At 40.8% G+C, this 17,798-nt stretch overlaps 1 protein-coding gene across 1 annotated transcript; it reads left to right on the top strand.

The window, feature by feature from the left end:
* The first annotated feature begins 13,921 nt into the window (after positions 1 to 13,921).
* LOC134534340 (cuticle protein 16.5-like) lies at positions 13,922 to 17,562 on the top strand. The gene is made up of 2 exons (XM_063372748.1): positions 13,922 to 14,049; positions 16,503 to 17,562. The coding sequence occupies exons 1-2, from the start codon at positions 14,038 to 14,040 to the stop codon at positions 17,145 to 17,147; spliced, it is 657 nt and encodes a 218-aa protein (XP_063228818.1). The 5' UTR covers positions 13,922 to 14,037; the 3' UTR covers positions 17,148 to 17,562.
* The last annotated feature ends 236 nt before the right edge of the window (positions 17,563 to 17,798 follow it).

The following is a 17,798-nucleotide window of genomic DNA, read 5'->3' on the forward strand; positions in this document are numbered from 1 at the left end:
TCATTTTGACAGGACTTTATTGCAATTTAATTAGGCAGTACGAAGTCTGCCGGGTCAGCTAGTATTTTAATAAATCAGTTAGTGTTATTCATTTAGTTCAATTTACAAACCAACTGCACTCAAGGTGTTTCAACATCGAATAATTTATTGAATAAGAGTTTATTTGTAATTTTTTCCACTTATTTTTATTGAGTGTATTTTCATAAATTTAAATTGTTTCTACTTGAAGTTAGAAAACATTTTTTTGTTTCACAAAAAAAAAAAAAGGAAACACTTCTGAGAATGATCAAAAATCCATATAAATTAGAGCTGTAGCAAACCGTATGTATTCGTTACTGAGTAACGGGTGCGGCATCTAGTAACGAGTAACGAAACGTTACACACGAATGCATTTCGTTACTCGCATCTTTCGTATGTTTTACGCATGCGCGCGCTTATTCGTTACAAAGAACGATGTTTGTTTATTAAGAAAAGTATAATTTAGAAATTCGTCGTCCAAGTTGTTTAACTGTTTATTAAAGGTATTTTGTGTGTAGACAAAGTTTTAGATTGGAACAGAAACAACGTAAGAAAGTTTTTTTTACAAATTATAAATATGTATGTTTTTGTTTTTTATTATCGCGTATTTTCACGTTTTTTGTTCTTATCTTAAAAGAGATATTATAATAAAGCAGCTCTAATGAGATTAAATTGTTTCTGGGTTTACAAAAGCTGTTAATTATCAAATATTTTTAATTGTTTATATTCGATTTATTATTATTTACGCGACGTCATACTGTACGCGTACGAAATACGACTCGATTCGTTGCTGTTACATAACATAGTATGTTATGCGGTATCAGAAGTAACGAGTAACGATAAGAAAGTAACGAGTACTAATTGATATAGTAACGAATACATACGGGTACACTTTTTTTCGTTACTTTTACACCTATAATATAAATGAAATATTTTTATATATTATTTTGGTTACAAGCATTAAAAGTAATGAGACTGATGCTTAATCGTTACAAGTAAGACATATTCTCCCAACATAAAATTTTTATTTATTGTTTCCTTAAATCTAAATTATATTATAGAAAATAATAGTTTACTTGTGCTTATTCATTAGCTTTCCCGGTATGTTTTACTGCTCAAAAATACAAATTGTCTGATATTTTATTTTCCCCCCTTATTTAACATTATGGTATGGACTTGCGTAAGTATCCCGGCTTTATAATTTATTTACTTAATCAAACATCTGACTGTTTAAACAAACGCGAACAAAAAAAAGCCCCAGTGAATGTGGCTTGGTGACTGTTATGGAATCACCAAACAAGTAGAGACAATAAACACTGGTCACGAGTGACTGCCGCCAGACCGGTTGCCACACATCATCTCCGGCAGATATTGGAACCACGCAGGAAGAACCATGCATCTCCACACACGTGATCATCGGCGAAATGCCGAGCAGTTTTGACGTGGTTCTCTGGAAAGGTTAGTTTGAGAAACTGGCCTATCAGGAAAAATATACAACAGGTTTTGTAATATATATTTTTTTCTCCCTCCTAGAGAGAGAGAGAGAGAGGGATTGCCTGAAACGACGATTTCTCTCGGGCAGATTATACACTAAAGCTCAGGCAGGAAGTGTTTCCTATACCGCAGCTCGTGGAGACCTTAATCGTCGCTGAAGACACGCCTACCACTTCCGCTCCCTCCCCTCGGCGCAAAGCATGGTTGCCTCCAGACGCGCCGCCTAGCTGGCGCGAGATTGCTCTGCGGGGGCCTAACTGCGTGTTTTAGATCAGTAGCGGACTTAGAGACTTAGGACTTAGGTGTTTAGTCGCTGCGTGATGATTCTGGTTACACCCCTAAACGTAGATAAAAAAAAAAAAAAAAACAGCTTCATGAAAGTACGAGAAGAGTTTTCACCAAACGTTTTCGTACGGTGAACTTAAATGGCGTAGCCAAACACGGCAGACAACTCTCGAAAAATCTTTCCAAAAGACGCCACAAATCTCTTTACTACTTTTTTAGGTATTATCCATATAAGAATATGCTAGGAGTAATTATTTTGTTCTTAAGATCTTGCAGTTCTATCTTCCTGGCTCTTCGTAAATTGGCTTCTTGAGGTCTTCTTATTCTCAACCGTTTTTTCACGTGTATGTCCCACAGATTTGAAACTCGGTAGTGATTGATGTTTCTTTATGTTATGATGTACTTAGCCCGGGCAAAGCCAGAAACTTTAGCTAGAATATGAAAATAATATTTAAAGAAGAATATACAAATATGTTAAATGACACTGGAACCAACCATACACAACCTCTCTGAGAGATTGCAGTTCATGGAGAAGATAGAGACACATTAGAGCTGGAGGCTATCGGCGAGCAGAGTGAAGGGCTCATCTTGCAATCTGGAGGCCAGTCCAGAGAAGCAGCTCATCGCACCTCAATGTGTGCTAGTGAGCATGAGTTTCACTGAGTGAGCTCGCTTCTCACTCCACGTCTACCAAACTTAGGAGCACTTAAACCTTTATTACATGTTCCACAAGACACTGTCCCCTCACGACGCACTGAACCACTTCCTTGTCAGTTAAAATTTACTAACTCGAGTGCACCTGTTACCGACTTAGTAACTATTATTAATTAATTAATAATGAAATAAATATAAACCATTTTTAAAAAGGAATGAACAGTAGGAACAAAAATGTGTGACTGTACTGGCATCAAAATTATTGCTGTATACCAAAGTCAAATAAATTATTTCCTATCACAAAACAACCCCCCATAAAAATGGTTATTTTTCCCTTTCGCCCGTTCTAGAAAACAAACACATTAATTATAAACCAATTTCAAGATAAACTAAGTATTACATTTTGAGGCCATATTAAATCATGATCATAAAATTAAAATGTTTAACTGACTTCGGTAAAATCGCATTTGTTAGAATTGTGTAAAATATTTCACAAGGCAAACACTTATTGGCGTTCATTGGTTGTGGAGATCAGAAACATGAATTATTCCGTAAAAGTATGTTATAATGTAGAAAAAAATTCCGAAATATTAAGTGCTTACAATTTATCAATTTTATGCCTATAGACTCTTTAATTATTCAATTCAAAAATTAATCTTTCAATTAAGAAAAAAAATATCACAATAAAAAAGATTGATAAAGGAATGTGTAGCCTAGTACGAGCAGCGCCGGCTGGGAAAGCCGGTCATATCCACAGGGAGGTGGGCATGACTAGTCGAGATGAACCTGCAGTGGCGCACTACTACCTTCCGCAGCATTCAGTCAGAGGACAACACAGCATCCGTCTTGGACCAGGAAAGGAAACCCCCGAACACCTCTCGCCGGGAATGGATTCCGACGTCCTGGACTCACCGTAAAAAAAAAGATGTCACCTTTTAAAAAAAAAACTTTTGGCTCGATGGGATCTTGCTTATCGCCGAACGACCAATATTGGCAGTGACAAATTTGTGTCCGCTAATTCAGACGATGCACATTCACGGCCAGATCAGAGTGTGGTCCAAGCCTTGTCTGACCAACAGAATGTTTCCCCGGACAGAACTCGCTGAGACCACAAATGTGACGCAAGGCGCCTGTGTACCAGAACCACCCGACTCCTCCTACTTACAGCTCCGAGCCGCGGCTCTACACTTGAGTGTCCCTCGCTCTTGCCTCGTCATTCCCGAAGAGTGAAGGGGGGAGAGGGGCGAGTAGCTCTTGTGTAAAAAGTGTCGTTGAGTTTTTTCTTGACGCGCAACGCGGGAGCAATGCCGCCTGGAGCGCTCTCGTCCGGCGGAATGTGGGCTCCGAACCACCGGGAGGTTTCCAAACAGCGGCGACCTGGCTGGGAGCACAGCGCTTCGTCCGCGCTGGAGGACTCTCGGTGTCCGGCCTCGGCAAACACACGGGCCGTCGTTCCGTTACCTGCTGACCACCGACTCTCGCACGGCCTAGCCGTGTTCTGCTCGCTCCACCGACACACGATCAGCGAGGCTTGTCAGCCGCGGTACGACTGAGTGACGTCGAAGGGCCAGCAACCACTGGGATATTAACGTGTGCGTTAAATAGACAATTTTGTCCAATAAAATATGAAGACAAAAAATAAATAAAAAAATAAAATAAAATAAGGGGGTTGTCTGTACGCACGCACGAAAAATTGTCTTGTTCCGCCTGAGCCGAGCGTGCAAGAACCGGCCAACCACCGTGCGAGAAAATCTTCTATAGCTAATATCAAACAGGTTAAGGGGGGCTTTTTAACTGATTGTTCATTATTATATTTAAACTAATTATTTAAATTTAAATTTGCGAAAACTGTAAATAATATTTGAAAAAAAAGAGTGAATTTTTTCATCAATGTTTTCTTATGACGTTATCGCGTAAAATTATCATCCGTAAACCAACTTTACAGGCAAACCCCCCCCCCCCCCCTTTTTTTAGCAATGAATATAGACCGGAAAAATTCGTGAATTCATTTCGCGATAGGCTAAAATACAAATCGTTATACCTTAGTGCTGCCTCTGCTATTGGCTCAAAACGCACCTGGATGAATCTGGACCAATGAGAAACACCCAACCAAAGCTTTATCGAACCGCAGGCTGCTTCGCTGGAACGTCTCACAAGACAGCAGCCAATGAGTGGGTGGCATTTGACCGAGTGTACGCAGAACTATGGAGTTCATCCCTACAGGTCATTGAACCCGCGAATTTTTCTGGTCTCTAGCTAATGATGTGTTTCTGAAGTAGCGGGGGAAAGTGCTCGGGAGGGCTGGTCATGCAGTGAAGCCCAGTGGAGCAGGACGGTCGCTCGGGCCTCGAGGTAGCTGGACCGTGGCCAGCACACCCGCTGATAACATCGGGGGGGGGGGGGGGGGGGATAAATGTTGACCGCGTCTCTTGTTCCGTAAGTCGGGCCTCAAGCGGCTCAGTCGGTTCTCAGAGACGCGGTAGTGAGATGTTCCGGGAGATACGTCTCCGTTTCCGTGCCATTGCTGAACGACCAGAGCCTACACGTACATGCTGTCCTAGACGCGACCTCGCAGTGTCTAGTGACGGCTAGCGAGTAGAGGCGTGCGACGGCGCGGCTGTGGCACGAGTGTCTAGTGACGGCTAGCGAGTAGAGGCTGCGGCACGTCTAGCGCCCGCACCCTGATCCGCCCGGCAGGAACTGGAAGGAGAGGGAAGTGGGTTTCCCAACGGCGAGAATGTAAAGTCACGTGAGGGGACTCCGGTGTTTAAGTTATGGCTACCAGTATCTGGGTCGCGTGTATTGCCGCAAACCACTCACCCCGCCTCCTTTGGCACCGCCGGCAATCAGGGCCCGTTTTTTACCGTCACCTCTCATTGGCCGGGCCTTTCTTTGGGACGACGATGTTTATCGACCAGAAACTTCACCGGTAATTGTTCCTTATTGCGTATCCAGTTGATATTAAAGCTTCATAATATACATATATCCTCAAAATAAAAAAAATATTTTGGTAACTGTACAGTGGCAAACTACAAACTCATTCAACTGCTTACTTTATTTTAATTTTTTTAAATAAAAATAAAATAAGATATATTTTATAGAACAAAAAATTGCTCCCCAAAATTTCATAATATAATTTCAAAATCAAACATGTTTCGATAATTATTCAACTTTGTACCACAAACACAATAATATATTTCTTTATTTTAATTTTTTTATATTAAAATAAAATACAACTGGATACGCAATAAGAAACAATTACCAACTGCACCTACTGAATAAAAGATAATCAAAGTATGCAAGTGTGCAGTTCTTTAGTTATATAAATCTAGCTAAACTCGGTCACGCTTCTATGTGGCTCAGTCTAAAATGAAATGGATAGGAAAGTAAATCATAGTATTCTAGCGAACATAGATTCACCATGAAATACATCCTTCAATTTAATACTCTGCTTTGCGTTGCTGTGTCTATGGTGTGGAATGAAAGGAAAGGAAAAAAAAAATTCACATACAATTTTTTTTGGAGCTAGTGGATGAACTGCAATGGTTGTTTGTCCGTTTATTGCATGAACATTAAGTTTACCAACTCTTGAAAATGTGACCAATAATTGCTCTGAGAGAAGCATTGGTTTCCTAAATTCAATCCGCACACTTGCATAGATTACCCTTGCGCTCTATTGACAGTCACAGCGAACACAAGGCGTATTGGAAATTGAAGCCGTTTGAACTCGAACGATATATCGGTCGGAATAAGTGGTATTCGTGGAAGTAGTACGGTTTCACCTTTATGAGATCCAATCAGAATTGTTGCTTCAATTAAAGTTTTCATAAAAATTATTTAACTACCAATCGTATAGCATTGCATAACTTTAGCTGATTGATGTTCCGGAGTAATATAATTGGCACTCCAATTTTCAAATTCAGAATGTGTGACGGTAAACAAGTAACATCGAATGAATTAAGGAATCGCGTTGGAAAATTCACTATTTTACTTCTGGTTTATCACGAAGCCAGTGGATTTGTATGTCACTGTTTCACCTACGATTCTGTTTAGAATGATGTTCAAATCGTAAACGTCAATATTTTTAGCCGCTAGAATGGATCTTCCACTTAACCATGCGTGATTTAGATCATTTGTTTCCATGCTTTCGTAAACCTTGTCTACTAATTCTTCTTTTGAATTCACGATATTGAAAAAATATTATATGGGAAGGTGAATTTTCCTGTTTCTGTTTTCGTATGTACAGTGCTTTTACCGAGATCGAGTAATTGTCTGGAAAATATGTCAGTTTATTGATCGTTTTGAAGCTTAACTTTTATATTGATTTTTAAATTTTTTTTATTGGGCTCCAAAAAATTTTAATAATTTAAACAGGAATTCAATTCACCAACTGGTTTTGAGCGAGGTATAACTGGATGCGTTTGCATGAAGTCACTGGACAGTAACACGAATGCTCCACCAAACGAAAACTGATTATTTCTCAATTCTTTTAGCGCTGGTTTTACGACCTCCCGTTAAATCTGAAGGATATCCAGCCGATAGCTAAGATAACCTCCGGTTGGAAACCTAATGGTGCTCTACGAGATCCGTATTTAGGCGCAGGTTGGCCAACCGAGACCTGACGAAGCTTGTGGTGTAATACCGGATGTGTTGGTAATACAATAAACTAGAAATTGGTTACATTTGTTTTTAAGTGTTGCAAGATATCTCTCTCCTGTAGTGCGATAGTCAACTGTTTGAATATTGTTTTTTGTGTGCTATTGTAAATTCTAAATATTAATTATGACGGGTGCAAAAACATATGCTGTAAAGTTTATCTGGCAACATGATTACATAAAAGGAAACAAAATAATTACTTTGACATCTACATTTCTTTGCATTCTGCATAACCTTGTCAGTTTTCTTGTTTTCAACGATACTATTGTATTTCAAAGCACGATTTCTGATAAGTTACACACAAAAATTAGATAGAGAAAAAAATTCTGTTACAGAGCAATTTTTTCTATCATATTGTTTACTAAATAATCCATGCAGACCCTGACTAGTGAAACAACATGGCGTTTTTAATTTCACTAGTGTGAGTTTAATTAGTGTGCCATTTTCATTTCAATATCATCATCCACATACGTTACTTGCCTTACAAGAAGGTAGTATAGGTTTATAAGATAAGGAGGGGGTAAAGTATATACTTTATTTTCACATTTAATTACAGTTGGGCTATTTTGACCAATGTCTGGAGTCGTTTGAAGGAGAATATAATCATTCTGTGAGTGTAATCTCTTTTCTCGCTAGACCATGGATAATTAGTTTATAAACTACATATTAGTAGAATGTGAATAATATGTATAAAATCCAATTACAAAATATTATATTTTAATCTTTATTAATTGGCAAGTCTTTCAGTGAGTCAGAAGCATGTCTTGGCTATGATGCTCGTTAGAATAGGAAACTTTCCCGTTTGTACAAAGTCGTTTCCAGAGTTTAGGAAGGCAACGGGAAGCCACTGTGTAATCTCGCTGCTTGGCATAGTGGTTGACACCGCATAGTTTTTGGGAGTCTGCCTTCTTCAGCCACGGACGAGACACATTATGGCCAACCAGAAGAGGAGCAACGACCCGTTCTCACTGAGAACCAACCACGAGCAAGTGACAACTGCTTCAGAGGAATCTACGCCATCCTGCCATCTCACTGCGATCACCTGTGTCTCTGGTTACTCTACTCACTGGCATCTCGCAAGTGTTTACGAGGAATCGCTGATGTTTCGACCATTATAACTTGTCTACATTGTGAAGACTGAAATAACATTGACTACAAAATTAAATTTAGTTTATGTGGACTTAAAAAAATGGCCTACTTGTTACCAATTACGTAAAATTTCACAACGCTTTAACTAGTCTATTTTTTTAATAGTTGAAATGCAACTAACTACAACTGAAAATTTATTTTGAAGTCGATTCACGTGATTTTCTTTTTCGAAGCACTTATTCCCAGCTAGGTAAAAAAAAAAGTCAGAACTTTATATCGGGCTATGATTGATCTATTTGACTTTTCAAAAACAAAGATACCATACAACTTGACGATATTTCCCCCCCCCCCCCCCGCCAGACGCGGGTACGTGCACGTCTACCGACTGGATCACGCGCTAGAATACTTCTGGCCAATGATCACTCAGCCACGGGAGCGCGGACCAATGAGCGACGGGATTGGCGTCTGACACAAGTGGCAGCCAACTAGAAGTTAGCCTTCCCTCGGGTTTCAGCAGGACTGCGGGGTACAGTCTGCGGGGAAACACAAGTGTCTCTTCTGACACCTTGAGGCTGTGTTTACTTGCTACACAGTTGGGAGAGAGTTGAACGTCTGGGATATGTCATGGGTCAAGACATTTGTCCAGACGTATTTCATCCTCGCTTCGATTGGTCAACGGAAGAATTTTTTAACGGAGTGACCTTATTTCCAAGGTCGTTCAGTAGGTCACTTAATCCTTTTCTCACATTAACATATCCTCCAGCGGAAATCATAGTCAGCGAGGAAAGAAAAATGTTTCCAATATTGTGTGGAGGTCTACCGAACAAGCATAACTTCCCGTCCAATACAAATACAAAGCCTCGTAGGAAGCGAATGTACGGGCACTGTCACCAGTCAAGCTACCCTCGACATGTTCGACACAACACCAGTCCACCCACACTTCACACGTCACAAGAGCTCACAACTCTGACTTCATCCCCCCGTGCAGCACAACTGCATGCACACATCACACTGCATGCGAGTTGCCAAGTGGACAGACACACACTTCAGACGGCACACAGGACAGACAGACACACCTCCACTGAACGCACACTCCCTGAACATCTTCTATACTTAAGGACCGGGAAAATTCGCGGGTTCAATGACCTGTAGGATGAACTCCATAGTTCTACTTACACTCGGTCAAATGTGACCGACTCATTGGCTGCTGTCTTGTAAGACGTCCCAACGTAGCAGCATGTGATTCGATACAGCTTTGGTTGAGTGTTTCTCATTGGCCCAGAGTCATCTAGGTGAGTTGTGAGCCATTAACAGAGGCTACATTGAGGTATAACTATTTGTATTTTAGTCCATCGCGAAATGAACTCGCGAATTTTTCCGGTCTCTCTAGACTATACTAATATATACATCTGCAGCGTCTGTCCGTACATTTGAGTAATTTTACCAAATCGTCACTCACTGTTCCCAATTCTGCCATTTCTTTTTAAATTTTGTGTGTCTGTATGTGCGCTTCTAATACAAACATTGGCTTGACCAACCTTCCTGATATTTCCTATACAGTAATATAATGCGTTTGCGCAAATTATATGCTAATATCAGGTCGATATATCCTATCGGAACCATCAAAATATCATTTTTAAAAAAGTCATCAGTTGTCTTTGTTGCTAAACGAGATTTTTAATAAACATACGTTGTTCAACTGTTTACAAACAAAAGAACTACAGACTTTATGACTTTGACACAAATGTTTCTTACACTCATAAAAATCCACCACTGCTGCTATGGTAATTGTAGTACCAGCAAAGATAAAAAATACTTCAGTTTCTTATATATTTATGACAGACATTAACTTTATGACAGAACTTGCGTTTTTTGGTGTTTTTTTCAACTTTGTTTTGTTGTGCTATTGAGCTTTGTTTTCGTAATAGCGATCTGTCATTTTACGATGAAATTCACAACTAACAAATTGAATTTTAAAACTGACATTACGTTGTTATCTGCGAAGCGGGCGAGTATTGGCTAGTTCATTTATAATCCACTACGCTTCAACACACATAGCTCTTAAATGGGTCCCGCTTCAAACAACTTCCGACTTAATTGAACCAACAACTAACGTCGAGTGAGCTCGCGTACCTCTTCACCACTAAGAGGGCTAAAACTACGTGCGTTACCAACAGGGGTCCTGGGTTCGATTCCCGAACCGGGCAGTGGACCGAGAGGCCAGCGACTTGCTGTGGTGACGGGCAAGGCCAGCAGATCTGCAGGATTCTGCGTGGGTTTCAACACCACACACGTCATCTCTGGACAGGGCTCTTGTGTGCTGTACGTATACTGCCCGCACTTCAGCCTACGTGCGTAGAATAAGCATACAACTTTAAAACATCTGGAAATTGGTTTGATGTTCTACGCTTATCAATAGAGACCGGAAAAAATTCGCAGATTCATTCGACGATAGGCTAGAATTCAAACACAACTATACCCTTTAGATGATTCTGCTATTGGCTGGCGGTTCATCTGGACGAATCTCAAATAATTAAAAAAACTCTCAACCAAATAAGGATCGAATCACAGACAAACCAGCTGCGACGACTCACAAGTCGGCAGCCAATGAACTTTGCGTTATTTGCCCAAGTGTACAGGGGAATGTTGTGCAGTCTATCCTGAAGATCATAGAAACCGCGAATTTTTCTGGCCCCTACCTATAGTGCCCACATTTTGGCCTACGTGCGTGGAATAAGCATACAACTTTTAAAACATCTAGAAATTGGTTTGATGTTCTGCGCTTATCAATCCCTTCTCACGGTCGCGATTTCGAAAGCGCGAGTGAGGGGCCTCATAATTCCCCGGGGGGTGAGTGAAGGGGGTAACTTGGCCCGTGAAGGAGTTGTCCGACTGAGGCGAGCGCGGCAGGTAACGGGACACTGCCCACGCGCAATGCCGGACGGACACTCTGCGTGTGACGTCACGCCGGCTGTCTGCCATCTCGTTACGACGCGCGGTGCGAGTGCAGGTTGTGCAACTTCCCCGCCGCGGCCACGGACAGCTACTGACTGACTCCCTCCCCCCCCTCCCTCTCTGCGTGCACGGCTGGCTCGCCATTTCTGTTTCCAAACACCACAAACATCACCATCAAACTCAAGGATTATCGCAAATCCGTCCACTTTGTGTACGTCTAAATGTCCATGTCTAGATGTAAATTTTTTTTTCTGGTATGCCACGATAAAAAAAACGTGTGCCGGCTAAAATAAAGTGAATTGATTTCCAGTGGGTTTGTTCGCCTGATAATAGCTCATGCGTCACTTCTCGCAATGTTGTTAACATGTTGGTAATACATCATGAGTGGGCCCGGAACTCTCCTCCCCCGTGAGGCAGCCGGCAGGAAGGAGTTACCTCAGGAGTCAGTGCCTCACGCTGACTCACACCTGGGCTCGTCCGAGCTGACTCCTGCCCTTCAGTTCACTCGCATTCCAACCAGAGTCCGCCGTTTCCTCAAATGCTCTAGTGGGAGCGTGTGACAGCGATACCAGGAACTATCTTGTTCCCATAACCCGCCATGTGGGAAGTCAATACAAGATTGCGACCCCGTCACTTTGTTCGAGTCATCAGAAACGACGGCGGGGCTCGAAGTGTGCTGATTTTAAGATTAAAGGTGGCTCTCGGTCCAGTAAGAAGTAAAGTAGCTGTCGCTATGGTGCTTGGCTTTAATTTATTATTTAGTGTAGATGTAATGCGGGGGGAAGGTCACCCTTTCCCCCTCAGTTAGGTGGTGGTTAACTGATGTATGGAAGTGTCGTGATGTCTGTAGTTAGAGGCTTGTAAAGTATTGCGTCAAAAGTGGCTTAGTTAATCTCGTTGTGTGAGTGTGTGCTCACACACACTTCTTAAATAGGTGCGTGTTGCTTGTGTACGCGAGTTAGAAACTATACTTATTTGTCGTAATCAAAAACTAACAAGTTTTGCATGCAGGGATGTTAAAAAAAACTGTTGGTAATTTATAAATTTAATCAAATTAAAAATATTTAAAATAATCAGTATTCAAAATTAATATGAACACGTGCACAGTATTAATAATTTAATTTAGTAGAATAATCGACCTAAAATTTTATTAATAATTTAAAACAATATATATGTTGAATATTTATTGTAATATATCAACTTTTATTATAAATACACATAAAAATGTATATAAACGAATTTTATAACTCTAATATTCAGAATAATAAATGTTTTCAACTATATGGACCAGTACTCAATATTAAACACGAAGGTATAAGATTTTAAAGCACATATATAATTTTTATTTTATGTAGTCTTTTTTTGTATGCTTCCTTTATTTATTTTTATCCTTTTATTGGTATGTAGCATTTTTGAAGTGGAAAAAGACGGCGGGAGTGTATGTTTCCGTTTTCTCGACGAGCTGTGTCCGCAAGGAATGGTGTTCAGCAGGACGAGTGTCATGGTGTGTCGGCAGCGTAACGAAAAATGCAACACTGTAGCTTCTTTTCACTTGCGCTCGCCCGGGAGGTACGAGTGGGGAGCTCAGAATGCCCCGTCTTCCTCTCCAGCATCGAGTGCCCCACTCCTGAGCCTGCAATTTACTTTGAGCTGTGATGACTCATCACCTCGTCTTAACCTACTAGATGCTTTGAATTTTCACTTCAACAATTTAATAAAAGAGAAAAAATAATGAATGAGGCACTATTTAAAGCCTTTTTAACACGAATCGTGGCTATAAGAGAAGTAGTTTACGTTAACTGCTTTAGAATTATTGGTACATATGTATTTATTGTTCTAAAATAATAAAAATATGTAGTATAAAGTGTTAAAAACAAGACGTATTACTATAATCTAAAAATGACGAGAGTGAATTTTTACGATGCTCGCCCACCATGCAACGAAATTTTCACAGGATGAATAAAAGGCTACATAAATAAAAGGCTACATAAATAAAAGGCTACATAAATAAAAGGCTACATAAATAAAAGGCTACATGAATAAAAGGCTACGTACAAATAAAAAAATATATGTGTTTATAACCCTATAGTGATTTACATTGAATGTTGGAATATTTGATTAAAAAAATTATTTATTTAGAATATTAGTGATAACAATTCTGTTTATAAACATAAGTGAGGTTATGTTCCCGTCTGTATAATTTATTTTTCATAATAAATTATTACATAATTATTTAATAAATTGGAATGAACATTTAGCATATTTATTAATTTTCATTTTTAATTAAAATTTATCTAGATTATTTTACTGAATAAAAATAATTAGTTTTATACACGTGTTTGAATTTACATTGAATACTAAGTTTTTATTTAATTATATATATATATTTAGTTTAATAAAAAATTATACTTTACCAACAGTATTTGTAATACCGCTTAACTTTTTATTATTTGCATGCAAAATTAAAGTTAAGTTTTTAATTGCGCCAAGTAAGTAAGTATAACTTATGACGCGCGTACATAATACGTACTCGCAGACCATTTTGTTTTGTTCGAGGAGGGTTTGATCTGCGAGCTCGGTGGGCTCGGCGCCTCGTGTCGGAGGCTGGTCAGCGGCGCAGCCAAACACCTCTCCTCCCCTTCCGCCGCAGCCTCCGCGGGCCGGACAGCAGACACGGAGAGAGAGAGAGAGAGAGAGAGAGAGAGAGAGAGAGAGAGAGTGCCTTTCACTTCGCCGACGACTGCCCCACGGCGGGGTCGCGCTGGGGCGAGGGGTCGAGGAAGTGGTGACCAGGGGAGGCGCGTGTATAAATACCCAACACCTCGAGGTCCGAGCACCAGTCCTCTGCCCTCGCCGCCGACGGAAACACACCCCTCCCCTCGCAACATGAAGGTCCTGGTGAGTACCACGAGGCCTGCAGACTCCCGACCGAGCTCCGCACGTTCCGCGACCGGTGTCTCACGGCTAGAGACACCTGTATTTCGCGATTTCATTTCATGTCAAGGTATTTCACAAAACACTGTAGCTCTTTCTCAGTCATGGCTAGAGACCTGAAAAATTCGCGGATTCAATGACCTTCAGGATAGAATCCAATATCCTCTACACACTCGGGCAAATGCCAACTGTTCATTGGCTGCTGACTTGTGAGTCGTCTCGATTGTGTGGCCTGTGATTCGACGCTTCTATGAGTTATGGGTCTCTTATTGGCTCTCAGTCTTCCAGATTAACAGTGAACCAATGGCAGAAGCAGCACTAAGGTATAATTATTTGAATTTTAGCATAGCACGAAATGAATCCGCGAATTTTTCAGGTCTCTAGTCATGGCAAATTGTGAGGGTGCAGCAGTACGGTGACCACATTCTCATTGGCCGCGTCAAGAGCGGGACGACACCTCTCACCGACCACAGACAATAATTACAAGAATAAGCTACAGTATTTTGTGAAATACCTTGACACGAAATGTATTCGCGAAATACAGGTGTCTCTACTCATGGCGCATCCCAGTGTCATTACTACAACGCTGAATCACTTCAGACAGGAACCTTTATCGTACATGATATTCATAAAGCTAAACTGACGCGCACACACTCACTTTTGTATTCGTTACAGTTTTCTTAAAATTAGTAAGATCAACCTGTTAGGATAATAAGGAGGGGATAGGTGTTTTTGCTGTGAACGGAATAACTGTTAAATCACAGTTTAAAACGCCACATACACGCAAAACCTTCGAACCCAGAACCCCTCGCACCGAACTGGTGCTCCAAACCAACTGCGCAACGGAGTGATATGCCCTAGAGTCGCGTGGCCGATAGAAACACGACTCCGAAATCCATTGCCATGTGCATATGGTTGAGGCATGTCTTTCACGGGAAATACGTCTCTGTGCATTACCTCTTCCAGGTGAAATCCTGCATATATCTTTATCTTACCAACGGTATTGTCTGCTATAGTTAGTAAGCAATATATGGATTTTGTTTCTTGTGAGGTTATTGATTGATTGCTTTCAGATTTAAATGATTAATTATCATACAAATTAGCTTTCACTAACTTGCTCAGTTGGTTTACTCATTGAAATAAATTCAGAATCGTCCATACCACTTGATAGATAATCATATTAACTTGCCCCTGTGTCGCTTGGAAGCTGCTGACATTTCAACTTATTCATCTCTGAGTCACCGATATGCCTAGCGTCTCTCCACTAAGGCGCCTAAACTCTCTCAGCTTTTCCGACGAGAAATGGCTTCACGCCCATCAGGTGTGCATAGTCTCGGTAGCACACATGGCGCACGTGATGTGTACCCCGGTACACTACCCATGTTACCCTGCGGGTAAACGTCCCAATGTGCACTCGAATCAACTCATCGGTCTAGCTATCGGACGACTGAAATTAATCGTGCATAAAATCCTGCCAAATCGAATTAAACAAAGTATTAATTACATATGCAGTTTCAATTTTTTAATTAAAACCTTTTTTTCTGAAAAGTTGACTGCATGATCGGAAAAAAAAATTACAATTTAAATTGCGTATTTTTTTGGTCAAATACGTGTAACTTGACAAAACGCCGTCCTCAGAAAACGATCTCAGCTATTCAATAGTTTAACCTATAAAAAACACTGTCGTTTACTAGTTTATTTAGAGATTTAGTAAGTGAAATCGTCGGATGTGCTCGTGCTAAAAATTTACTTTAAACAGCTGATTATTGAATTTAATTCGAAAATTTAATATTTCTTAAATAAATTATTTATGTAGTTGGTGATTTACAGAAGCATAATTGTTTTCATTGCATAATAAACTCTTCTAATATCAATTACCTATTGAAAACATTTTAAAAGGTAACTTTTTTTAAATATTTGAAATTAGAGGCTACATTTTTTTATTATCAATCAATATGATTTTAGTTGGTACAATTTAAAAGTGAAATACTAATTATGGTTTTAGAGACTTTGATGGACCCATATTACATGTATTGTCTTAAAGTCTGATGTTCAATAGTAACTGATAGGTAGTTTAATTAATACAACACTGTTATACAACCACTAGTATAAATGTCAACATTGGTCAAGAATTTTTGCGAAAAATTTGATGTAACAGCTCAACACCAACCCACGACACATGTGACAGAAACATCAAATTGCTTATATTCTGAGGTTTCTATCATTCTATCATGTTTTTTTTTGTAAAATAATACATTGTTTTAATTAATTCACTACTAAAGTACACAATCAATGCTCTGTTATTATAACTGAAGTCTCTCAGTCACTACAGTGTTAGTGTTCTACACCTGCATTGAAGTCTCCCAGTCTATTATGTCCCGTGAAGGTATATTAATGAAACCCATGCTCTGTCGCAGGCTTGCATCGTCCTCCTGGCCGCCTGCGTGCTCGCAGAGGAGAAGGACAAGGCCGTAGAGAAGAGGGGAGTGCTGGGTCTGGGCTACGGAGGTCTGGGCTACGGCGGCGGTTACGGCTACGGCGGCTACGGATACGGCGGCTTGGGCTACGGCCAAGGTCTGGGCTACGCTGCCGCCGCCCCCGTGGCAGTCGCCGCCGCTCCCGTCGCTGCCGTGTCCAAGGTCAGCTACGCCACCACCCACCTCGCCGCACCCGCCGTAGCTAAGGTCGCCGTTGCCGCTCCCGCCATCAGCTACGCCGCTCCCGCCATCAGCTACGCCGCTCCCGCCGTCAGCTACGCCGCTCCCGCCGTCGGCTACGGTCTCGGACACGGCTTGGGCTACTCCGGCTTGGGCTACTCCGGCCTGGGCTACTCCGGACTGGGCTACTCCGGCCTGGGCTACTCCGGTCTGGGCTACGCCGGCCACGGTCTGGGACTCGGCTACGCCGCTGCTCCTGCCGTAGCTAAGGTCGCCGTGGCCGCTCCCGCCGTCAGCTACGCCGCTCCCGCCGTCGGCTACGGTCTCGGTCACGGACTGGGCTACTCCGGTCTGGGCTACGCCGGACACGGTCTGGGCTACGCCGCATACGGCTACCATCACTAAGTCAAAACGTTTCAGCGTAAATAGCTGTTTCGCATCATCAGCCAACCCGAAGTCATAAATTATTTTCAAATCCCAAATTCATCAGTCACGCCACAAACACATTCTGAAGCCATACTTCACCCCCCTCTTCACACTTGTAAATTCACCATGAATCTCGCACCACTTAATTCTCACTGATTCTTCTTCCTTTTCTGCTTCAACTCCATCGCTCACTGTTTTATTTAACACTATTTCCCACTCAAATATAATTTACTCTCTTGGGTCGTTGTTGCTCAAAGGCCACAGGGATGAACGTGCAATACTACATAATACACCTGCAAAATGAGATTTTTTGTCATTATTGTATTGTGTATTTACCTTAAGACCATTGTAACATGTGATTTTTTTTAAATGACAATAAAAAAATTCAAACAAATAATTTTATATCGTTCTTATTGTAAATACATTAGATCCACCAAATCCAAAATATAGAATTGACTTATGCATCCAGTTACTTGCTCAAAAATATTATATACGTATATATAGTGTATATATATATTCATGTTTCTTGTCCTAATCAATATTAAGTCTACAAAAAGTTTTGATTACATAGATTATTTAAAAAAAAAACATACATTAAATCACAGCTCGTTAACTGCCTAGAATTTTTTT

The sequence above is a fragment of the Bacillus rossius genome, chromosome 7 (genome assembly GCF_032445375.1).
Source record: "Bacillus rossius redtenbacheri isolate Brsri chromosome 7, Brsri_v3, whole genome shotgun sequence".
Taxonomy (NCBI): domain Eukaryota; kingdom Metazoa; phylum Arthropoda; class Insecta; order Phasmatodea; family Bacillidae; genus Bacillus; species Bacillus rossius.